At 42.0% G+C, this 25822-nt stretch overlaps 2 protein-coding genes across 5 annotated transcripts in view; one reads left to right on the forward strand and one right to left on the reverse strand.

Annotated features, from left to right (window-relative positions):
* Positions 1-25822, forward strand: part of LOC309519570 (interleukin-36 receptor antagonist protein-like) — a 53977-nt gene that overhangs the window by 921 nt on the left and 27234 nt on the right. The gene's annotated exons all lie outside the window — the stretch shown is intronic.
* LOC309519563 (interleukin-36 alpha-like) lies at positions 579-24845 on the reverse strand. 4 transcript variants are annotated; one of them, XM_082200696.1, is made up of 5 exons: positions 24570-24674; positions 8922-9143; positions 8683-8805; positions 1924-2063; positions 579-1244 (listed from the first exon to the last, which is right to left on the reverse strand). In XM_082200696.1, exons 2-5 carry the CDS (start codon positions 9016-9018, stop codon positions 999-1001), a joined length of 606 nt encoding a protein of 201 aa, XP_082056822.1. In that variant the 5' UTR covers positions 9019-9143; positions 24570-24674; the 3' UTR covers positions 579-998. The 4 variants fall into 4 exon arrangements, 3 of the variants coding, with proteins under 3 accessions (XP_082056822.1, XP_082056821.1, XP_082056823.1); XM_082200695.1 differs by lacking the exon at positions 24570-24674 and adding an exon at positions 10706-10861; XM_082200697.1 differs by lacking the exons at positions 579-1244; positions 1924-2063; positions 8683-8805; positions 8922-9143 and adding exons at positions 19580-20594; positions 21654-21793; positions 23659-23781; positions 23878-24009 and having other exon boundaries at positions 24570-24845.

A 25822-nucleotide genomic window follows, 5' to 3' on the forward strand; every position in this document is an offset into this window, starting at 1 on the left:
GTCTGTGTCATTTGGGAGCCAAAACGTTCAAGTCACAAGGCATTCAAGAACCAATGTACGACTGTACCTGTTCACCCATAAAGTTGGCTGGGTGCCCTTTGGCTAGTCAATAACCATTTCCCAGTCTCACTTGTTTCATAGGGTTGTTGTAAGTAGGGATGGCAGACAAATCCAATCCAGTTTAATGATTTATTAAATGTGTATACTATCCTTTATCTGTAGATCTCAGCGTGGTTCACAACATAAAAATACAGTGGTACCTCAGGTTAAGTACTTAATTTGTTCCAGAGATCCGTTCTTAACCTGAAACTGTTCTTAACCTGAAGCACCACTTTAGCTAATGGGGCCTCCTGCTGCTGCGGCGCCGCCGGAGTCCAATTTCTGTTCTCATCCTGAAACAAAGTTCTTAACCTGAAGCACTATTTCTGGGATAGTGGAGTGTGTAACCTGAAGCATATGTAACCTGAAGCATATGTAACCCGGGGTACCACTGTACAGGATAAAAACACAAAATACATGATTGAAAAAAGAACCAAAAACCACAAACAAATAGTCCCTTTCCTCCTTCCGCAAGTACATTTAAAAGGGGTATAAGATAATTTTATTTCACATAAATAATTCACTCTTTCGGAAACAATGCATAAATTGAAACACCGTCATCCTTCCAAATTTGCTTTTCTGAATTTTGCAGGCAGTTTCCCCAACCAAGTCATATGTACAAAAAGGCACATGCTAGAATTAAAGTGTGCAGAAAATTGCATATGCTAGTGGAAAATGACACAAAAAATGCTGTGTATTGAGGGGGAAATACTTTGCAAAAAAATATGCAAAGTAGCATTAAATGTGTACAGCAGGAGAAAATTGCATTAAAATGCTAATGAATTTTCAGTAGGACTTCAAAAAAATGTATAGCAGCCATGGAAATGTGGGGTATTGAACTTAAGGCTGGAAAAATTATATCTGTGGGACTTCATCCTACCACACCACCTATACAGGGTCTATAGAATGGCAACAGCACCTCCTGCCCCTTTATTTGTTTTTTCCATGAAAAATTCAGTGATCTCAGCACCTCCTTGCTGGCTCAAACCAATAGGCTTGTTTGGCTCCGGCGAACTGCTAAGAAACCATCCTGGAAATGCTACAGATTCAAAGCTGCCAGTCTCCTTGCCGCTGGCAGTCTTGCAGAGGAAACTGAAGTTCTTGGATTCCTGTTTTTTATTATATAGATCCATAATTTTTTCTCCCTTAAAAAAACAAAACATTTTCACAACAATCAGCAAAATAATTTATTTAAATTCATCCAACAAAACAAGAGACCCTCTGTTGCCTCATAAAATCCTCTGGCAGTACTGAGCAATCCTAAGTACTGGAAGCCAGTAGAACTCACACAAGCCAGCCTAAGTTACCCCTGCTCCCAATTCCATTATGTTGGTGGCAAGGGAAAAAATATAGGTATTCGAAGAGAATTCCTGGATGCCAGGGTGCAGGTTTGGGGCAAGTACTCTTTGGTGAGAGAACCCCAGTAGAAATTTAAAATCACAAAATATGTAGCAAAGTAAAGGGTGGAAATATAGGCTGTTAGACCATCAAAATGTACCTTTCTAAGTTCCTTCAAAGTTTGTCTCTTCCCCCAAAGGCCACACATTTAATAAGTTAAAAATTGGTTTACTTACAAACACTTCAAAGGCCAGGTTCATGTGCTTTCCCATACATCAGTCAGAAGACAGAGGCAGTAAAAATTGGCTTAGTTACAGTGGTGAAAGTTCCTAAATTATTGGTACAGGAACTCAAGGGAGGCTTGTTAGAGCCATGTGGTCTGAGTTTGGAGCAGCCAGCTCAGACCTCATATGCTGAGCTTCTCATATAGACTAGGGGTGACAAATATGGAATCAAAAGAGACATTGAAGTACAAATGATACTCACCACTAACTTTAGCCGAGGTTGACCACCAACTTCCACACAGGACAAAGTGTGTTGCCCATCTTCTTTACCCATAAAGATGGCAGATGTTCTGTCATCTTTTCCCCCAATAATTTTATCTGGGACCACAGCAATTAACCCCTCTGGAGGTGAGCAGCTCAGAAACAGGATCAGTGGAGGGAAAGAGAGAGGAAGAGCGGGAGGAAGGGAGAGAGAAAGCATTATTGGTACAGGAGTCTTAGGTGACTGGAAGGCCATCAATCAGATAGAAAGCTGTTGAAGTGACCCATAAGAACAAGTCTCTAGAAAGGAGCTCAACCCCTATACTAGAAGTATGTCCAATGTTCATATCACGAGAGGTCCACTGCATAGCACAGGAGCTTGCACAACGCACAAGCAATTTTGTATCTTGAAGTGACCTTCAGTCCTCTTACACATTGTTTTTACAAAAAAAAATTTGAAACCTCCTAAAATGGGTGCTAAGCTCAGAGGTAGCACACATTGTTCTGCAGGCATGTGCTCTACCAGTGAATTACAGACCTTCCCTGTCAACCATTATAACAGGTGAGGGTAAAGCAACAGCTCCCAACACCCTTGGCTATTGGCCATGCCTCTTAGGGCAACTGGAGGGTCAAACTTTCCCTGCACCTGCATTAGAGGCTTGTTTCCTAACATTGTTCTTTGTTGCTTCTGTGCAGTGCCTGCTGCATGCATCTTGTCCATGGTGCCTCATTTTAGTCCATACTGGCTTTTCCCTCTGCAATCTCAGAGTTATTTGTTCCATTTGGGGAGCTGTTCTCAAGCTGGATGGGTTTTTCCAATTGAAACACCCTGCCAGCTGTATCTTCCTGCTTGCTTGCTAACTGTCCAAATGTGTAGAATTGAAAGAAGGGAGCCACAGAAAGCTATTTCAATATAAGGCTGTGGTGAATCTACTATGGAGGCCACTCACCACAGTTGCAACACACATGCAACATCTTTTCCTGTAGCATGAAGACGGCATTTTCTAGGCTGATGAGAAGCAAGGCTTGCACAATGCTGATTGACTGAATACAGAATCTATAAATAGGCTTACGCAAGAAAATTCTGCCACACGCCAAATTGCGGAGGAAGCCAGAACTATTGCTGGAGAGACCCAGGAAAAATTAGAACCGATTGCCAGGAAGGTCTATGATCACGACACAACTCTGGCATTGTGGGAACTACAAAGAAAAGAAAGGAATTTGAAATTACGATCAATTCCAGAGGACGAAGGAGACAATCTTACGGACTTTTTAACGAAAGAATTTGCTGATTCCTGGGAAGATCTAGAGGAAGACGAATTTAAAATTACAACAGCATTTAGACTGGGCAGAAGACAGAACAGAAAGGCGCCGAGAGACTGTCTGATTACCTTGAGATCGAAGGAGGAAAGAGACAGAATTCTAAGACTGCACTTTGAAAAGGCCTTACAAATTGGGAACTCACCGATACAGATCTTCAAAGACATTCCTAAACATATTTTGGACTTGAGAGCTTTTTATAAAGATTTGGTCTACTTGTTGAAGAAGAACACCATTCTCTTCAGGTGGGAATTTCCACAGGGACTGTCTTTTGACTATAGGGGGAAGAAGGTGAAAATAAAGACGATACAGGATAAAGACAGGTTCCTGCAAAGAAATCAAGAAGATCTACAGAAAGGAACTGTAGACCCAATTGCTGAGCAAAAGAGTGTAATAGACATCCTGAACCTTTCGTTTGGACAGAACCTTCCACCACCAACAGAGGAGGAACAACAATTGGGAGCTGTTGGAGGAATACCAGAAAAATAACAAGATGGCCCTGCAATTCCTAAGCTGGAATTGTAATGGGATGAACAGTCCTTTGAAGAGACGACAAGTATTCCATATTTTGTACAGAGAACAACTGGACTTGATTTGTTTACAGGAAACTCATATAACCAGAGCACATAGGAGACTGCTTATGAATAAAAAATTGGGACAAGAATTTATTTCGTCGGACAAAGTGAAAAAAAGAGTTGTGATTTATGTAAAAGAGAAGTGGGCCCCAAAAATGATGTTCAAAGATGAACAAGGAAGATATTTAGCGGTGGACATCCAGGTACAAGGAGAAAAATTTTTGATAATTGGGATCTATGCACCAAATGAAGGTAAAGCAGAATTCTTCAAAAAACTTCATGAAACTTTGATGGATTATTTGGAATACAATATGATAATCATGGGAGATATGAATGGTGTAGTTTCTACAAACATGGACAAGACACAAAGACTGACACTTACCAAAGAAGGGAGACTCCCCAAGACTTTTTTCGAAATGACTGAAAACATGGACTTAATAGACATTTGGAGAACAAGGAACCCTCTTGAAAGAGAGGGAACCTTTTTCTCCCATGCAAAGATGACCTGGACCAGAATCGACCAAATATGGGTTACTAGTGGAATGGCTCCGAAGATTAAGAAGGTAGAAATCTGCCCAAAAACCTGTTCCGACCACAACGCCGTGAAGATGGAAATGAAATTTACAACAACTGGTCAGTTTAGATGGAGAATGAATGACACCCTGTTTCGAGATAGAGAGATCCACATGAAGGCCCAAAAAACTCTAAAGGACTATTTTGAAATTAATCTAAAGGGCGATGTGGAAAAAAGAGTGATCTGGGACGCAAGTAAAGCTGTGATGCGAGGATTTTTGATTCAACAAAATTCAATAAAGAAGAGAAAACAGATTGAGAAAAAGGAAAAAATTCTGGAAAAGATAAAAGAAGGAGAGAAAAAATTAAGATCAAAACCAAAGTCCCAGGAGATTTTGAGAGAGATTAAGTTGTATCAAACGCAATATATGGAATTGATGAACCAAGAGATAGAATGGAAAATAAAGCAAATGAAGCAAAAGACATTTGAGTCGGCAGACAAATGTGGTAAACTTCTGGCATGGCAACTTAAGAAAAGACAGAAACTAAATACAGTCACAAGCCTAGAAGTGGATGGAAAAAATATATCTAAACCCAACGAGATAAGAAATTGTTTTGTGAGTTATTTTAAAAAACTTTATTCCCAAGGATTACAAAATGAAGAGGACATAGATAAATTCCTTAACAAATATGGACTACAAAAAATCTCTCATCATAGCAAGGTGGATCTAAACCAGAGAATAACAGAACAAGAGATAGAGGGTGCCATTCAGGACATGCAATTGGGCAAATCTCCAGGGCCAGACGGACTGACTTCCAGATACTATAAATCTTTAAAGGAATGGTTGATACAACCGTTAAAGGAGGTCTGTAACGAGATCTTAGAGGGAAAAAAGGCACCCGAATCGTGGAAAGAAGCATATATCTCACTCATACCAAAGACAGAGACTGAAAAGACTCAACTGAAGAACTACCGCCCAATTTCGTTATTGAATGTGGATTACAAAATTTTTGCAGACATTTTAGCAAAAAGATTTAAAAGAGTATTGATGGAGAAGATTCACAGAGACCAAGCAGGCTTTCTCCCAAAAAGACACCTCTCCGACAATGTTAGGAACATAATAGATATTTTGGAAAAGTTAGAGGTGAACATAAATACTAAAGCAGTTTTGATATTTGTGGACGCGGAGAAAGCCTTTGACAATATTTCGTGGAGTTTTATGAAAAAGAATCTTCATGGGATGGGGGTAGGACAAGGATTTGAGAATGGTATGGGTGCAATATATTCCGAACAAAAAGCTAAGCTGATTGTAAATAATGTAATAACTGAGGAACTTAGGATAGAAAAAGGAACACGACAGGGGTGCCCAATTTCCCCATTGCTTTTTATTTCGGTCCTGGAGGTGCTGCTGAACATGATTAGAGATGACCAGCAAGTTAAAGGTGTAATGGTCGGAACTAAACACTATAAGTTAAGAGCGTTCGCAGATGACCTTGTATTGACCTTGCAGGAGCCAAACACTAGTACAAAAAGAGTGTTGGAAATAATCCAACAATTTGGACAGGTAGCTGGATTTAAATTGAATAAACAAAAAACTAAAGTCTTAGGGAAAAACCTAACAGATATGGAAAAGAATAAATTTCAAGAAGAGTCAGGTCTGACGGTGGTTAAGAAGGTGAAATACCTAGGGGTTAATTTAACATCTAAAAACTTGAATTTGTATAAGGACAACTATGAAAAATGTTGGTCAGAAATTAAAAAAGATCTAGAAATATGGTCAAATTTGAGATTGTCAATGCTAGGCCGAATTGCAGTGATTAAGATGAATGTATTGCCTAGAATGTTATTTTTATTTCAAACTTTGCAGATTATTGACAAGATGGACTGTTTCAAGAGGTGGCAGAAAGACATTGCGAAATTTGTCTGGCAGGGCAAAAAGCCCAGAATAAAATATAAAATATTAACAGATGCAAAAGAAAGAGGGGGATTTGCCCTGCCGGACTTAAAATTGTACTATGAAGCAGCAGCATTCTGCTGGCTGAAAGAGTGGATGCTCCTCGAGAATACAGATATCTTGGATTTAGAAGGTTTCAATAATGCATTTGGCTGGCATGCATATCTATGGTATGACAAAATCAAAGTGCATAGTGCCTTTAAAAATCATATTGTAAGGAAAGCGTTGTTTAATGTTTGGATGAGATATAAAGATCTGTTGGAAAACAAAACCCCTAGATGGCTGTCACCCTTAGAGGCTAAGGCCCACAAGAAAGTCAATATGGAGGTCGGATGGCCAAAGTATTGTGAGATCTTAGAACAGGATGGAGAGAAACTGAAACTAAAGAGCCATGAAAAACTAAAACCCAAAGTACAAGATTGGCTCCACTATTACCAAATAATGGAGGTTTTCAAACAAGACAGGAAAATTGGCTTCCAGGTGGAAAAATCAAAACTTGAGACAGAATTGTTAGAACCCAATACTAAGAATTTGTCAAGAATGTATAACTTGCTGTTGAAATGGAATACACAAGATGAAACAGTTAAATCAGCTATGATTAAGTGGGCACAGGACATTGGTCATAATATTATGTCTGCTGACTGGGAAAGGTTGTGGAACACTGGTATTAAATTTACGGCATGTAGTGCCTTAAAGGAAAATGTGATGAAAATGGTCTATAGGTGGTACATGACCCCAGTTAAGCTAGCAAAAATTTACCATTTGCCTGATAACAAATGTTGGAAATGTAAGGAAACTGAAGGTACTTTTTATCACCTTTGGTGGACATGCCCGAAGATTAAGGCTTTCTGGGAGATGATATATAATGAAATGAAAAAGGTATTCAAATATACCTTCCTTAAGAAACCAGAGGCCTTTCTCTTGGGCATTGTCGGCCAATTGGTGCCAAAAAAGGACAGAACTTTTTTCATGTATGCAACAACAGCAGCAAGAATACTGATCGCAAAGTATTGGAAGACACAAGATTTACCCACCTTGGAAGAATGGCAGATGAAAGTGATTGACTATATGACATTGGCGGAAATGACGAGCAGAATTCGTGACCAGGGAAAGGAGGCTGCGGAAGAAGACTGGAAGAAATTTAAGATTTATCTTAAGAACTATTATAAACTTGATGAAGTTTAGATTGTCGAGATTTTACAGAAAGAAAGGGTTGCAGTAATATAAGATTAGACCAAGAAAGGACTATGATGAATTAGGATGGGAAAAAACATTTATAAGTTGCTATAAAATTTGGACATGAGGATGCAGAAAGGGGAGGTATGGGGAAGTCCGAGGAAAGAAGTTTATGAAAGGATATTTTGAAATTATATTTCTTTGTTTGTCTGTTTTTCTTTTATGTTTGTTTGTTATAAAAACTTTTGTAAAACTAATAAAAATTTTATAAAAAAAAAAAACAATGCTGATTGACTGGCTCCATCTGTCATCTCTAGCTGAAGCAGGAATGGAGGACCTGTGCCTCCCTCTCAAGGTTGTTCTTAGATGTCAACTTCCAGCCAATATGGCCAATGGTCCATGCAATATCTGGAGGGGCACAGGCTCCCCATCTCCAAGTTAAAAAGTTCATGTGGCAGGAAGTATGACAGATCATTCTCTGACTGATACCCTTGGAGAACCACTGCCAACTGGAATAAGTGAGACAAGATGGACTAGCCTTGGAATAAGAGAGATGGACCAGTGATCTGGGCATTATGGAGCAATTGTTTGACTAGGTCTAAGGCACCTGCCTATGCAACTAGTGACTAAAGGCATTGCATTAGAACAGACTCAGCCCAGAACTCTCCTCTTCCCCATTTCACAGTGGCTCTCATGAACCCCATGGATAAGTCCCACAAGAGGATTGCTGAGCCTTATTTAAGAAGATGCTGCCAAGTCACTGGGTTGGCCTTGCAACTAGGCAGAGTGGGACACTCACTTCAGGCAGCACATCCCTGTGTACCTAAGCTAGTCCATTTCCCCTGGGTGTGGTCAAGGATGTTGTCCCATTACTAGTGTTGAAGTAAGATTCAACTGCCACTGCCAGGCAGATTCTAGCATATGTGGAATGGGAAGACACTATCTTGTCCTTCACCCAAGACAACAGGGCCTGCCCTACCATTAGGAAGAGTGAACCTATCTTGTTCCTAGCATTAAAAAAATATTCAACTGCCAATCTAGTTAGCTTCCATGCCTGGAATGAAGGATGGGCATTAGCTTGTCCTTTGCCTCAGGCAGAAAAATGTCTTGGACCAGCCCTGCTTAATCAGACACCACCCTGAAACTAGGTTACCTAGTTCCACTTGAAAACAGCCAGCCACCTGGGGTGGAGGAACTGAGAAGCATGGTAGGAGCTGTTACCTGGTGAGTTGGAATTTCTGGGAGCTGAGAGCAGCTGGTCACCCACTAACAAGAGGTACTTCTGGTTAATATCCCAAATTTTGAAGTACCAGGGATCTGGTAATGACTGGATCACAACCGTACCTGGATGGTTAAAAAGGCAAAAATTAAAAAATCGAAACTATTGGCATAATGATGATTGGCATAGTTTGGAAACTTAGCTTAAGCTATGAATAGAAAAGTAAAGAATCATTTTTCACCTGGAGGTGGCTTCTTAAAATGATTGAATAAATCTTTCATTTCCTGTTGTACAGTTTTGTGGGGCTTCCTCATTTCAGCCTCCCCCATTTTCTCCATTTCTTCTTGATGAGTGGTTGAGGTTCAGACTGTATGAAGTTCAGATTTCTGTAGGGGGAGCTTTTAAAAAAGAGTGACGTCTTACGCTGCGATCCCCGATGAGCTTCCGGTTTGGTTTATTTCATCTATAGATCATAGAATGACAAACAGACAGTAGCAATATATGAAACTACATCAATTCTTATAACTAACATCCTTTGTACTCCCAATGATGTGAACTATTGTAAAACCTTTGTCAATTCATAGTTTGTTTATTTGATTGTATGTTTGTTTGTTGGTTGGTTGGTTGGTTGCTTTTTTGGCATAAATGTATCTATTTTAAAGCAATAAAGATATACACATAGATCATAGAACGGTAGAGTTGAAAGGGACTATTTGGGTCAATTAATCCAGTCCCTTGAAATATAGGAATCTCAACTAAAGCATGCAGGACAGTGTCTTGCCAAAGGCAAGGTGGTTCTTTTGAAATGAGATTCAGAAGGAATACAAAATACACAAGTGAGTGAGAAGATTAAAGATTTTATTCTGAAACAGTAAGCAATGTATACATACCAAGCAAGCACTTCAATCTGCCACTTGGAAGCCCTCAAGAAGTGGCAAAGTGACTCCTCCAGGTAGCCTCAGTTTGCACAGCCCTGCAGCTGATCAGTCCATGCATGGGCTTCAGAGAAACTCTGCCCAAACCGTCAGATTTTATAGATAACCTGTGTAGCCTTCAAGACTGGCTACGTGCAGATCATCCATTAGCTACTCCCTCCCAGTGCCTCACTTTCTCAAACCACAACAAACATGAAAGAAGGTACCCAGCACTATCCTCCACAACTGATAAGGCAGCTTCACCTCCTGCCAACATTCCCAAACATTGAGGACTGTTCTCAAAAACATTCATATTGAAAAATAGCAATGAGAAGCCAAAATGCATTCCATCAGAAAACTTAACAAGAGAGAGGGAAGGGGAAAGAACAGAGGCAGGAAGGGCTCCTTGTGAGACCACTAGCTCCTGGATACATTCTGTCTTCCAGATGCATTTCTCATACAGTCAAACCTTGGTTCCCGAACGGCTTAGTTGCCGAACAAATTGGCTCCTGAACACCACAAACCCAGAAGTAAGTGTTCCGGTTTGCGAATGTTTTTTGGAAGACAACCATCCAGCGCGGCTTCCGCATGAGTGCAGGAAGCTCCTGCAGCCAATCGGAAGCCACTCCTTGGTTTTCAAATGGTTTTGGGAGTCGAATGGACTCCTGGAACAGATTAAGTTTGAGAACCAAGGTACCACTGTACAGACAAATAGCCATCTAAGCTCTGCTTAAAAACCTCTAAGGAGAGTCCACTAGCTCCCAAGGGAATCCGTTCCACTGTCCAACACAGCCCATAGTTTGAAGCTGACTTGTTTCAAAAGATATATCTTGCACAAAAAGAAACATGATAGATGGGGAACATTGGCAAGAGGAAAGGCCAGATACAATTCCATTGCTTCACAGATGATTTGGCAGTGGAAGCAGAGAATCTAGCAGACTGTTCCTTAACCTGGTGCCTTCCAAATGTTGTGGACTCCAACCTGACTTAGGCAACGTTCATAGAAGATGGGAATAGCAGTCCAATGATATCTGGAAGGCAGCAGGTTGTAGACGACTAACATTTCAACACAGAGACAGGCAATTCAGATAAGTAATTAAGGAAGTGGTACCTGCGCTGGTGCGATAAAGTCCTGTGCCTTGGGAGAGATCCTTCTCTCTCTGCTGTCATCTGGGATTTGCACAGCATTATATTGCTGCTCAGTGAGGCTGGTAGGTGTGGTTTGCATGCTTCATGCTTATTTACATGTCAGGTTCTTGGTACTTGAAATACTAATTTAACCAGTTTTTCAGGTCTATCAGCTGCACAAAACTTCACAGGCTCTTTGGGAAATGCCTAGTTGGATTTCCATCTTTTTTTTGTTTGTTTTTTGAAGTTCAGTGATAGAGGTACTTCTGGACAAGGATGGATTCACTTGACCATTTGTATTATAAAACATTTGAGAGAAAAGAGAAGACAGATCATTCTGCCATGCTGCTTGCGCAAGTCTATTGCATACAGGATGTGCTACAAAGTTTCACACTTGCGTTGCTAAAAGAACTAACTAGGAAGACTTGGATTCCTAGTGTATGAATTGATTGAGATTGACCAACAAGCCTCATCCCCCATCTCAATTAAATGCTGTTGCTTCCTCATTCCTTTGGCTGCTTTGATCTCCAGCATTAATTGCTAGCAGCCTGGCGCCAACTTTTACACAATAAGGAATCCAAAATTCCAGAGACAAAGGCTTAAAGCTTCCTTATTCCATCAACTCCCTGAAGGAATACTCCATTCCACCCTTCTCCAAACACTTAACCCCACCTTTTCCTCTCTTCCAGATCTGCTCTGGTCAAGAGTTAATGTGCTGGGGGTGAGGCTGACGTTTGCTGGGCTCATAGTCTGCACCAACCACAAGAGCAAGAATAACCCGGAAGGCTCTTGTGCTCAGCTTAACAAATGGTAGCACATTGGGCATTATGCATCTTGTGTGCAAGCAAGTGCATCTTGCACACTCAAAAATGACATTAAAACTAACTGCCTTGAAAGAGGAGAACACTTCAATCTCCCAGGACATTCTATACAAGATCTCAAAGTAGCTGTTTTACTACAAAGGAATTTCAGAAATAGACTGGAAAGAGAAGCTGCTGAATTACAACTCATTACCAAACTTAAAACCATGGAAAGACCTGGGCTGAACAAAGACATTGGATTCTTATCTCACTATACATGACTAAACCATTTCTCACCTTTTCACCCCTTGCCTTTTCCTGTAAGACCTATTACAGTCGTTAAGAGTCGTCAACAGGCTCTCTCAGCTATCTGCCTATCTCCCATTCCCACCACCCTTCTGAGTAACACCCCTCCCCACCTTCTCACTATATAGAAGGATCTGGCAACTTCTGTTTCAGTGTATCTGAAGAAGTGTGCATGCACACGAAAGCTCATACCAAGAACTCGAAAGCTCATACCAAGAACTAACTTAGTTGGTCTTTAAGGTGCTACTGGAAGGAATTTTTTTATTTTGACTATGACAGACCAACACGGCTACCTATCTACTGCCTTGAAATAGCTTCCTGAAAAGGTTGGCTCCTATCCTACTTAGAATGCAAAGAATGAAACCGCTCCCTGAACATTATGAAGAGTCCTTTGATTACAACACAATCATTCCTTTGCTTCCTCAGCACCTGAATAACATTTGCTGGGGACTAGGAACCTCAGATATGCAGATGACACAACATTGATGGCAGAAAGTGAGGAGGAATTAAGGAACCTTTTAATCAGGGTGAAAGAGGAGAGCGCAAACTATGGTCTGAAGCTCAACATCAAAAAAACGAAGATCATGGCCACTGGGCCCATCACCTCCTGGCAAATAGACGGGGAAGAAATGGAGGCAGTGAGAGATTTTACTTTCTTGGGCTCCATGATCACTGCAGATGGTGACAGCAGTCACGAAATTAAAAGACGCCTGCTCCTTGGGAGAAAAGCAATGACAAACCTAGACAACATCTTAAAAAACAGAGACATCACCTTGCCAACAAAGGTCTGTATAGTTAAAGCTATGGTTTTCCCAGTAGTGATGTATGGAAGTGAGAGCTGGACCATAAAGAAGGCTGACTGCTGAAGAATTGATGCTTTTGAACTATGGTGCTGGAGGAGACTCTTGAGAGTCCCATGGACTGCAAGAAGATCAAACATATCCATTCTGAAGGAAATCAGCCCTGAGTGCTCACTGGAAGGACAGATCCTGAAGCTGAGGCTCCAATACTTTGGCCACTTCATGAGAAGAGAAGACTCCCTGGAAAAGACCCTGATATTGGAAAAGATGGAGGGCACAAGGAGAAGGGGACAACAAAGGACGAGATGGTTGGACAGTGTTCTCGAATCTACTAACGTGAGTTTGACCAAACTGCGGAAGGCAGTGGAAGACAGAAGTTCCTGGTGTGCTCTGGTCCATGGGGTCATGAAGAGTCGGACACGACTTAACAATTAAACCACAACAACAGGGAGATCATTAATGTGCTTAGGTCCCTGGCTAGCAGTTGTGGGAACACAATGCTGGGCTAGATCACCTACTAGCTTCATCCAGTGGCCTCGTCTTACATTCTATTTTTTCTGGGGGTGGGGTTTTAATAAATGAGGAACAGTCATTTATTGCCAAATCCTGAAACCTAATTAGCAGAGATTAATTCAGTATGCAGCCTCCATTTGGGGATTAACTCTAAACACCGGTTCATCCCTATAATATCCGCCTAATATCTGTAGCTTCCGTTGTTGTTTCCTCATCTGCCCCCTGCTTTTTGTAACATGGATGGAGAACCTCCACACTATTTTGTTACATTTGGGACATAATAAAGGCTTCTGGCCACCACTGTAGATTTTGCCCTACATATTTGTGGTTATCAACACCAAAACCTGCCAACACCAGGGCTCACACTATTGTGAAATTGCAAAACATATTTCCCATTTCCTCACTCAGTAGCTGGTAACTTTCCAGCTCTTGTGCCTTGGCTGTGTGAGAGTGATTTTATCTTTGCCTTCGTAGTTGAAATGGAAACAGAGTATTTTGGCAATACTCCGGGAGAAGGGACAGAAGTAAGTTTTTACTTTGACCTGGATCCACCAAGGCTCCAACCTGGCATGAAGCTGCCTTTAAGCAAGTCCAGAGTGCTTCTCTTTCACCACTAACTTTGGAAAACCTTCACACTAGAGAAATTAGGGGAAGGGTCTCCAAGCTGTGTAGAGCTGTAACGTCATGCTTTAACAATCTAACTGTAAGGCACCATCCCATCTAGATATTTCTTTTTTTAAAACCCTGCAACCATTGTCTGAGACTTCACCTTATACCACCTAAGGATTTCTGAACCTTTGTTATGGTGTTCAGAATCATCACATGTGAGTAACCTAACAAGTTTACTAGCAGGGTTTTGAGCGCTTCCTGGGAGAGTTTTTACTCCAAGCCTGGTGGTCAATTGGCAGACCAGCTCTGCGTTATGAAGATGACTGCAAATGTGACCTGAAGGCTGCCAACGTCAACACTGCATTGTGGGAATCCATTGCAGACAACCACAGTGCCTGGAGACAGACAGTCAAGTTGTGTATCCATAGCAGTGACCAGAGAAGAAATGACCACTGTGAGGAGCGCAGACAGAAGAAACGCCATGGTGCGTCCGCAGCAGTACAACTGGGCACCTTCATCTGCCCTAGCTGAAACAAAACATGTCTCTCCTGCATTGGTCTCCACAGCACCAGCAGGCACTGTAATTCTCCAACAGTTTGTCCTCACCCCCAAAGGTACACTGACCCATTGTCTCCCAAGACAGACAGATGCCAAGCATGGATAGCAGCAACATTCTGATTCCCCCACCCCTAATACCAGTGAATTTGATCTATTAAAAATGGTTGTTGTTTTCAAAATGAAATGAAATTATTTCAGCAACTGACTCTGAGCAAGTGGCTTGTTTGGCTCAAAAAGGGCGCTCATGAACCAACCCAGAAACATCATGGATTCAAAAGAGAAAATCCCTTAGCTCTCTCCAGATCTACTGTAAATAGTGAACCTCTTTCGGGTTTTTTGTTTGTTTTGTTTTAAAAATAAAGCTCTGTAATGCATGTTTCCTAAGAAATTATGAATGCTTAATAAAAATGAAAGGCTTGTTGTATCAATAAGACAGTGTGGCTGTTGGATTAGCAATATCTCCACCCCCGGGAACTTTAATTACCTGTTTACTTTATTCTTTTTCTTTTCTCAGTTTTACAGCAAAGAAAAGACAAGACAAAAAAAAACTGAAACCAGTAAAAGCAAACTCACAAAGCTTTCAATTAAAAGGACAGTAACCCTTAAAAGTCTGCATAGTGCTTTACCTCTCCAGACTGGGCAGGCTGCCACTGCAATGATGTCCTGTTGCAAAAAGACTACCAACCTATGAGGTCTGAAAAATCATGAAAGGGTGGTGCAAGACCCTATATTGTGATATAGACTGAGGAAATAGGATCCTGGGTTTTGCCTCCATCCAATGTGCTTCTAAAGTTTGATTCCTCCTCCTACATTATTTCCACCACCACCATCATCAACAACAACACTGGCTAACTGGTGTGAACTAGGACTAACCGGTGTGAATTGGCTAACTCAGATATGTGGAGGGAGATTTATTTGGTGGTAGGATACTAACTGCTAGAATATTTCCCACACAACACTGCTAAGCTCCTGAACAGAATTTGGCTCAATATCTCCACTTTGTGGAATAAAGGAGGAACGGCACTTCCATAATTCTGTGTTTTATTCTGCTTTTCTCTTGTACATGGCTTTATGCTCTGAAGCAGTCTATAAATTTGTAGAATACTAATACTGCAGTCCAGGGGCGAGGAACCCATGACACTCCAGATGTTGGTGGACTCTAATTACTGTCAGCCCAAGCCAGCCAGGAATGATGGTGACTATAGAGTCCATCACATACAGTAACATTTGTGCAAACAAATCAGGAAGGACATGCACTGTTATATAACCACCCCACAAGCAAATCAGAACAAATGCTCAATGAAGAGCGGATATTGTATAACCTCTGCACAAGCAAATCAGGAAGAGTGCTAAATGAACAGATCGTCTTAGACTAAAGAAGCCACTTTCCCTCCATCTATATGAGTTTGAATATTTCTGTGCAGCGGCACCTCCAACTTCACCCCCAATGAACTATGGACCCCACCTTGATAGAATAAGTTGTCAAAACCAGGCAAAGGGTCTGCAAAATTCAAGCAGGCAGATGCAAGGGAGGTTTGATTGCTTTCTCACTGAAGCTAGTGCAGCATATAGCTTGAAATCAAAGAGTTGCCAGAACCAGTTACTGTATGTAGAAAGACCTTTGCCTAAGAAATCCGCTGTGGTTTATTCTTAATGCTTGTTGCTAATTTTAGAAGTATTTTTATTCCCCTTGCACAATTTAAATACCAGGTGGACTCTGACCAGCATAAATGCATGTACAGTGGTACCTCGGGCTAAGAACTTAATTCGTTCTGGAGGTCCATTCTTACCCTGAAACTATTCTTAATCTGAAGCACCACTTTAGCTAATGGGGCCTCCTGCTGCCGCTGCGCCACTGCTGCACAATTTCTGTTCTCATCCTGAAGCAAAGTTCTTAACCTGAGGTACTATTTCTGGGTTTGTGGAGTCTGAAGCGTATGTAACCTGAAGCATCTGTAGCCTGAGGTACCACTGTAGTTTTATGTTTTGATTACATAGAAATCCTGTTTGGGTGTTGCTTTCTATGGGATCTAGTCCATATCACACCCACAGAGCATCATGCTTACACAGCTCAGTAGATGGTATAGAAAGCTTTATAGAAAGCAGAAGGTTGGGGAAAGCTAGCATTCTAACCAGTGCCAGATTTAGGGCAGTGTGGAAGGAAGGAAGGAAGGAAGGAAGGAAGGAAGGAAGGAAGGAAGGAAGGAAGGCTTTATTTATGCAGGTACATACTGAGAAGATTCATAAAAAGCAACTTCACCAAAATGAAATTATGTGAAAATAAGAAATATTTAAGGGGCGGTTCCAAATTATAGCTTCGCTCAGGGCGACATATTACCAAAGTCTGCCCCTGTTCTAACACACAGGTAGAAAGTCCAGAGCAATAATTGAAGGCGCTGATGAGAGAAAGTACTGTGCCTTAGTGTGAAAGATCCCTCACTGAAGTCTCTCCTGGGATTTACACATTTCATAGCTGCTTAAGGAGACTGGTGGGTGTGATTTGCATGCTCCTGTGTTCCAGGATGCTTGAGTAAGGCTTGTGGCATCCGATTGTTCCCAGAAGATGACACTTGGAAAAGTGAAGTAAAGCAACAAGCTTTTATAGGCAAGAGTCCCCTCCCTCACCTTCTTCAGCATCTCTCAGGCCCTTTTGAGAATGCCCAGGTGGATTTTACCTCTTGTATTCAAAAGGTGTTCAGGATTAGAAACACCTCTGAATCCATATAACCAATTTTTTTTAAAAAAAAAATTTTAGTCTTTGGGTGAGAGAGGTGGAGACAGAGCCTTGTATAAGTTGATTGCATATGGGATGTGCAAATGATTTTCACTTTTGCATTGGTAAAGGACCTAACTAGGCCCACCCAAACACTGAGTTTTTTAACTGATTGGAAATCCAACAAGCCTTATCCCTTCTGCTGCAGTGACCCCCTGCATTCATGGAAATGACCTTCGCATTATCAGCACCACACTCTAACCAACTGAATCAAGTTTTTGTATTTCCTTGGGAGGCATGTATTATGGAGCTTTATTTTAAGGAGGTGATGAAATGATCTAGGAGTCCTGGTTGACCACAAACTCCACATGAGCCAACAGTGTGACGCGGCAGCTAAAAAAGCCAATGCAATTCTGGGCTGCATCAATAGGAGTATAGCATCTAGATCAAGGGAAGTAATAGTGTCACTGTATTCTGCTCTGGTCAGACCTCACCTGGAGTACTGTGTCCAGTTCTGGGCACCACAATTCAAGAAGGACACTGGCAAACTGGAACGTGTCCAGAGGAGGGCAACCAAAATGGTCAAAGGCCTGGAAACAATGCCTTATGAGGAACGGCTAAGGGAGCTGGGCATGTTTAGCCTGGAGAAGAGGAGGTTAAGGGGTGATATGATAGCCATGTTCAAATATATAAAAGGATGTCACATAGAGGAGGGAGAAAGGTTGTTTTCTGCTGCTCCAGAGAAGCGGACACGGAGCAATGGATCCAAACTACAAGAAAGAAGATTCCACCTAAACATTAGGAAGGACTTCCTGACAGTAAGAGCTGTTCGACAGTGGAATTTGCTGCCAAGGAGTGTGGTGGAGTCTCCTACTTTGGAGGTCTTTAAGCAGAGGCTTGACAACCATATGTCAGGAGTGCTCTGATGGTGGAGTGCAGGGGGTTGGACTTGATGGCCCTTGTGGTCTCTTCCAACTCTATGATTCTATGATTCTATGAAATCGTTTCTCTTCTTTGGAATGAAAGGGCCATTTTTCGCAGATCAGAAGTAGTGTTCTTTTAGCAAGAAGTGTTTCCTGGGCTTCGACTCTCACCAGCCTCAACAACAATGACCAGAGCTAATTAGTGCCTAGCTAGAGAAGTAAAGGGATGGGTTGTCCCATGGAGGATGAGGATACTTGGCTCTTGTCTTTTTCTCTTTGTATAGCCAGTGTAAAAACCCACACACACACACACACACACACACACACACACCAGTCACCTTTGGGGACAACTCTGTCAGTTTACATTTCTTAGATCTTTCCTATCCTAATTAATTCAAGAGGATTCATGAAGCTTCTCTGTGTGAAAGAAACAAGCAGAAGGTTCATGATGTTTGGGTTATTCCTTCAGAGAAGCTGAGTACAGCTGGATTAAACTGGTTCTGTTCTCTCTTCTGTCAAGGTCATGCTGACTATAATAATAGGCCAGAAGGAGCCTGGCTTTCATGTTCTCTTTCTATCTCTTTTCCTTCTGGTGTGGTGTTCTGTAGATAGGATGCTTAGCGTTAAGGTTTGGACTTCTTATAAGTTACTGTAAGTTACTTATGTGACCATGGGGTCACGAAGAGTCAGACACGACTAAACGACTAAACAACAACAACTGTAAGTTTAAGTTAAGTCTTCTGCAAGTGGATTTCTTATGGACAGGGGCAATCCTGAATGTATTGGATTTGTGACCATTATGCTCATTTGCCTTCAGAAGCAGTAAGGCTCTGCTGGATGAAGTATTAATCATCTCTTGTCTATTTTGGGATGAATCCTGCAACGTGTTTAAGTTTTTACTCTTTTAAAAAAGATTTTATATTGGAACCTACTCTGGATAAATTTGGAGTAGATTTTCATGTCAAACTCATCCCATTCACTTGGAGTTTTATGGTCTCGGGGGGAGTGATGCTGGAAGGCTTCTCTTCTGGAGGAGGCTGGGACAGAGACTGGAGGAATTGCCTCCCCTTATCCTGGCAGGGGCTGGTCACCTTTCCATCTGCAGGCATTTGCCAGAGATTTTCTTATTTAGCGGTTCTGTTTATGTTTGAATTTCACAAAGTGACCAATAGGTCAACCCAGACATGGGAGTCAGTGTTTTATTTCAGCTATCAGCTGCAATCAGTCTTGGAATTTGCTTCAAAACTTTTGTTTACAAGGGTATATAAAGATCCAAGTTTCTTGGCACAAATTATTCCACTCTTGCTGTGTCACTTAGCCAGGCTATAACCTGGGTTCTGACCCGGTTATCCTTCCTGGCTTTTCCTTCCTGACTTTTCCTTTACTGCCTCTACTCTCTTGCCTCCCTGGATCCCTGCTGAAGCAGAGATCCTTATTCCAGTTCCAGATCTTCACAGCTTCAGAGTTGGTGACTGGACCAAGGGAGCGAATGATCAAAAGCAGTTATGTGTAAAGTTATCTGCTATTGAGTCAATAAATGCCAATTGTGTTGTGCAATTGCCCAATAGTGAGAGGACCTCCCTCAACAGTATTCTTTGGTGTTGGCTATCTTTGGTATTAAAGATACAAAACCCACAGTTGGGGGATACCTTTATTAGGAGCAAAATGTCACAAAACAGAGATCAAGTGTGTCAAGAACTCTGGACTCTTCATCAAGCACAATGATTCACCAGCATCTCTGACTATTGGCCATGCTTGATGGGACTTATGGTGCTGGCTGGAGCTGACATGGAACCCTACAGATGTGGTTAGACTCCCAACATTCATCAGCCTGTGCATGAATGGCCAATTGTTTTCTTTTCTCGGTAATGGACTGGATGAGAGCCAACAAACTGAAGGTCAATCCAGATATGACTGAGGGTTCCCTGTACCAGATGGGTGGGAGGTTGCCTGCTCTCGGTGGAGTTACACTCCCTCTGAAGGAGCGGGTATGCCGCTTGGAGGCACTTCTGGACCCTTTACTCCCTCTGGAGGAGCAGGTTCGTAGCTTGGATCCTTTGCTGTCACTCGAGGCTCAGGTGGCCTCAATGGCCCAGAGTGCCTTCCATCAGCTTCAGCTAGTGGCTCAGCAGCCGCCCTATCTGGACAGGGAAAGCCTAACTACTGTTGTCTATGCTTGGGTAACCTCTAGGTTAGATTATTGCACTGCATTATACATAGGGCTGCCTCTGATTGCCAATGGCGTTTCAGTAGGACTTTTTTTTAAAATTGTAAAACAGGCGTGAAAATGTGGGGTATTGAACTTAAGGCTGGAAAAATTATAAACTGAGAGGGACCAAAACTGATAGATTCTCCCTCATATATCTCTCCAGGACTTCATTCTACCACACACCTATACAGAATATATAGAATGGCAACAGCACCTCCCTCCCCTTTAATAATAGTTTTCCATGTAAAATTCAGTGATCTCAGCACCTCCTTGGTGGCTCAATCCAACAGGCTTGTTTGGCTCCGGCGAAGTGCTGAGGAACCATCCGGGGAATGCTAAAGATTCAAAGCTGCCAGTTTCCTTGCCACTGGAAGTCTTGCAGAGGAAAGTGAAGTTCTTGGATTCCTGTTTTTTATTATATAGATCCATAATTTGTTCTCCCTTGAAAGAAAAGAAATGTTTTCACAATAATCGAAAAAATATTTAACAGTGGTACCTCTGTTTTCAAACATCTCAGAAGTCGAACGTTTGGGTTTTTGAACGCCTTTTAGAAGCCGAACGTTCCACGCAGCTTCCAGATTGAATTTTCTGCAAGCAAATGCTTCCAGAAGCAAATGCTTTGGTTTCTGAACATTTCGGAAGTCGAACGGTCTTCCTCAATGGATTATGTTCAGAAACCAAGGTACCACTGTATTAAAACTCATTCATCAAAACAAGAGACCCTCTGTTACTTAATAAAACCCTCTGCAGGGTTAAGGAGGCATAGCAGTACCGAGCAATCCTAAGTATAGGAAGCCAGTAGAACTCACACAAGCCAGCCTAAGTTACCCCTGCTCCCAACTCCATTATATTGGTGGCAAGGGAAAAAATATAGGTATTCAAAGAGAATTCCTGGATGACAAGATGCAGGTTTGGGGCAAGCACTCTTTGGTGAGAGAACCCCATCAGAAATTTAAAATCACAAAATATGCAGCAAAGTAAAAGGTGGACTGTTAGACCTTTAAAATGTGCCTTTAAAATGACGAGACAATGAATTTAAGGAAGATTGGAAGGACTTTATTGCATATATACAAAAGCAATGTATACAGGTTAATACATTAGTAGGATTGTAGAACTCCTTGTAATTATATTATGAATGAACAATAAGTAATTTTAATAGTTTTTAAATTTATAACGGACATGTGGTATAATGATAAATAATGGAACTAAGGAAGGGGCTAGAGGGAAGTGAATTTTTTTTTGTTCAGTTATGAATTTGTATTCTTGTTGTTTTATTTTTGTTATTTTTGGAAAATTAATAAAATATTATTTAAAAAAAACAGAAGAAGCACCAGATTGGCATGATGTACACACACTGGCAGAGCCAATCTTGCCACCAAGGGAGGTCAGGTGATTGTTTAGCACAGAATACGTCCAGTCTTAATCATACTGGATGAAAGAAGAACAAACAGATAATTCTTATGGAATCAAAAGAGACGCTGAAGCGCAAATGAAACTCACCACTAACATTAGCCGAGGTTGACCACCAACTTCCACACAGGACAAAGTACGTTGCCCATCTTCATTACCCATAAAGATGGGGGATATTCTTTCGACTTTTCTCCCAATAGCATCATTGGGGGTCACAGTGACTAACCCCCCTAGAGGTGAGTAGCTCAGTAACAGGATCAGCAGAGGGAGAGAGGGAGGAAGGGGGGGAGGGAGAGAGAGCATTATTGTTACAGGAGTCTTAGGTGAATGGAAGGCCGCCAATCAGATTGAAAGCTGTTGAAGTGACCCATAAGAACAACTACAAGTAGAGTTCAACCCCTATACTAGAAGTATGTCCAATGTTCATATCATGAAAGGTCCACTGCATAGCACAGGAGCTTGCACAGAGCACAGACAATTCTATATCTTGAAGTGACCTTCAGTCCTCTTACAATTTTTACCAAAAGAAATATTGATACCTCCTAAAATGGGTACTAAGCTCAGAGGTAGCACACATTGTTCTGCAGGCATGTGCTCTACCAGTGAACTACAGAGCTTCCCTGTCAACCATTATAACAGGTGTGGGGAACCTTTATCCCTCCCAACGTGGCTGAACTACAGCTCCCAACAAACACCCTTGGCTATTGGCCATGCCTCTAAGGGCAACTGGAGGGTCAAACTTCCCCTGCACCTGCATTAGAGGCTTGTTTCCTAACATTGTTCTTTGTTGCTTCTGTGCAGTGCCTGCTGCATGCATCTTGTCCATGGTGCCTCATTTTAGTCCATACTGGCTTTTCCCTCTGCAATCTCAGAGTTATTTGTTCCATTTGGGGAGCTGTTCTCAAGCTGGATGGGTTTTTCCAATTGAAACAATAGCCCCAAATTTGCACCCTGCCAGCTGTTACTTCTTGCTATGGCTTGCTAACTGTCCAAATGTGTAGATCTGAAAGAAGGGAGCCACAGTAAGATATTTCAATATAAGGCTGTGGTGAGTCCGCTATGCAGACCACTCACCACAGTTGCAACACACATGCAACATCTTTTCCTGTAGCATGAAGACGGCATTTTCTAGGCTGATGAGAAGCAAGGCTTGCACAATGCTGATTGACTGGCTCCATCTGTCATCTCTAGCTGAAGCAGGAATGGAGGACCTGTGCCTCCCTCTCAAGGTTGTTCTTAGATGTCAACTTCCAGCCAATATGGCCAATGGTCCATGCAATATCTGGAGGGGCACAGGCTCCCCATCTCCAAGTTGAAAAGTTCATGTGGCAGGAAGTATGACAGATCATTCTCTGACTGATACCCTTGGAGAACCACTGCCAACTGGAATAAGTGAGACAAGACAGACTAGCCTTGGAATAAGAGAGATGGACCAGTGATCTGGGCATGATGGAGCAATGGTTTGACTAGGTCTAAGGCACCTGCCTGTGCAACTAGTGACTAAAGGCATTGCATTGGAACAGACTCAGCCCAGAACTCTCCTCTTCCCCATTTCACAGTGGCTTTCATGAACCCCATGGATAAGTCCTGCAACAGCATTGCTGAGCCTTATTTAAGAAGATGCTGCCGAGTCACTGGGTTGGCCTTGCAACTAGGCAAAGTGGGGCACTCACTTCAGGCAGCACATCCCTGTGTACCTAAGCTAGTCCATTTCCCCTGGGTGTGGTCAAGGATGTTGTCCCATTACTAGTGTTGAAGTAAGATTCAACTGCCACTGCCAGGCAGATTCTAGCATATGTGGAATGGGAAGACACTATCTTGTCCTTCACCCAAGACAACAGGGCCTGCCCTACCATTAGGAAGAGTGAACCTATCTTGTTCCTAGCATTAAAAAAATATTCAACTGCCAATCCAGTTCTCTTCCATGCCTGGAATGAAGGATGGGCATTAGCTTGTCCTTTGCCTCAGGCAGAAAAATGTCTTGGACCAGCCCTGCCAAATCAGACACCTCCCTGAAACTAGGTTACCTAGTTCCACTTGAAAACAGCCAGCCACCTGGGGTGGAGGAGCTGAGAAGCATGGTAGGAGCCGTTACCTGGTGAGTTGGAATTTCTAGGAGCTGAGATCAGCCGGTCACCCACTGACAAGAGGAACTTCTGGTTAATATCCCAAATTTTGAAGTACCAGGGACTTGGTAATGTATGGATCACACCCATGCCTAGATGGTTAAAAAGACCCCAAGAAACCTATTGTCATAATGCTTTTGGCATAGTTTGGAAACTTAGCTTGAGCGATGTAAAGAATTCTTTTTCACCTGGACGTGGCATATTGAAATGATTGAATAAATTGTTCATTTCCTGTTGTACGGTTTTCTGGGGTTTCATCATTTCAGCCTCCCCCATTTCTTCTTGAGGAGGGGTTGAGGTTCAGATTTCTGCAGGGGGAGCTTTTAAAAGAGAGAGATTTCAGAGGCTGCAATCCCCGATGAGCTTCCGGTTTGGTTTATTTAGTCTATAGATCATAGAATGGTGGAGTTGAAAAGGACCATGAGGGTCATCTAATCCAATCCCTTGCAATATAGGAATCTCAACTAAAGCATCCAAGACAGATGGCCATCTAAGCTCTGCTTATATCCTCTAAGGAGAGTCCACTAGCTCCCAAGGGAATCCGTTCCACTGTCCAACACAGCCCATAGTATGAAGCTGACTTGTTTCGAAAGATATATCTTGCACAAAAAGAAACATGATAGATGGGGAACATTGACAAGAGGAAAGGCCAATATAAATCCATTGCTTCACAGATGATTTGGCAGTGGAAGCAGACAATCTAGCAGACTGTTCCTTAACCTGGTGCCTTCCAAATGTTGTGGACTCCAACCTGACTTAGGCAACGTTCATAGAAGATGGGAATAGCAGTCCAATGATATCTGGAAGGCAGCAGGTTGTAGACGACTAACATTTCAACACAGAGACAGGCAATTCAGATAAGTAATTAAGGAAGTGGTACCTGCGCTGGTGCGATAAAGTCCCGTGCCTTGGGAGAGATCCTTCTCTCTCTCCTCTCCCCTGGGATTTGCACAGCATTATATTGCTGCTCAGTGAGGCTGGTAGGTGTGGTTTGCATGCTTCATGCTTATTTACATGTCAGATTCTTGGCACTTGAAATACTAATTTAACCAGTTTTTCAGGTCTATCAGCTGCACAAAACTTCACAGGCTCTTTGGGAAATGTCTAGTTGGATTTCCATCTGTTTTTTGTTTGTTTTTTGAAGTTCAGTGATAGTACTTCTGAACAAGGATGGATTCACTTGACCATTTGTATTATAAAACATTTGAGAGAAAAGAGAAGACAGATCATTCTGCCATGCTGCTTGCGCAAGTCTATTGCATACAGGATGTGCTACCAAGTTTCACACTTGCGTTGCTAAAAGAACTAACTAGGAAGACTTGGATTCCTAGTGTATTAATTGATTGAGATTGACCAACAAGCCTCATCCCCCATCTCAGTTAAATGCTGTTGCTTCCTCATTCCTTTGGCTGCTTTGATCTCCAGCATTAATTGCTATTAGCCTGGCACCGACTGTTACAAAGTAAGGAATCCAAATTTCCAGAGACAAAGGCTTGAAGCTTCCTTATTCCATCAACTCCCTGAAGGAATACTCCATTCCACCCTTCTCCAAACACTTATCCCCACCTTTTCCTGTCTTCCAGATCTGCTCTGGTCAAGAGTTAATGTGCTGGGGGTGAGGCTGACAGTTGCTGGGCTCATAGTCTGCACCAACCACAAGAACAACCTGGAAGTCTCTTGTGCTCAGCTTAACAAATGGTAGCACATTGGGCATTATGCATCTTGTGTGCAAGCAATTGCATCTTGCACACTTGAAAATGACATTAAAACTAACTCCCTTGAAAGAACTTCTTGAAAAGGTTGGCTCCGATCCTACTTAGAATGCTAAGAATGAAACCGCTCCCTGAACATTATGAAGAGTCCTTTGATTACAACACAATCATTCCTTTGCTTCCTCAGTACCTGAATAACATTTGCTGGGGACTAGGGACTAGGGAAGAGTGCTAAATGAACAGATCATCTAGGGGAGCCCTTAGACTAAAGAAGCCACTTTCCCTCCATCTATATGAGTTTGAAAATTTCTGTGAAGCTTCAACTTCACCCCCAATGAACTATGGACCCCGCCCTGATAGAATAAGTTGTCAAAACCAGGTCTGCAGATGCAAGGGAGGTTTGATTGCTTTTTCACTGATG

This window comes from Podarcis vaucheri (assembly GCF_965113315.1).
Source record: "Podarcis vaucheri genome assembly, chromosome: 15".
Lineage (NCBI taxonomy): Eukaryota > Metazoa > Chordata > Lepidosauria > Squamata > Lacertidae > Podarcis > Podarcis vaucheri.

Excerpts from the sequence above, each read along its gene's own strand:
- LOC309519563 (XM_082200696.1), bottom strand. The coding sequence starts at position 9,018 with ATGGAGAAAATGGGGGAGGCTGAAATGAGGAAGCCCCACAAAACTGTA. Across the intron at positions 8,806-8,921 it reads TTTTAAGAAGCCACCTCCAG|GTACGGTTGTGATCCAGTCA; the intron begins GTGAAAAATGAT and ends TTAACCATCCAG. Across the intron at positions 2,064-8,682 it reads CAGAAATTCCAACTCACCAG|AGGGGTTAATTGCTGTGGTC; the intron begins GTAACAGCTCCT and ends GCTCACCTCCAG.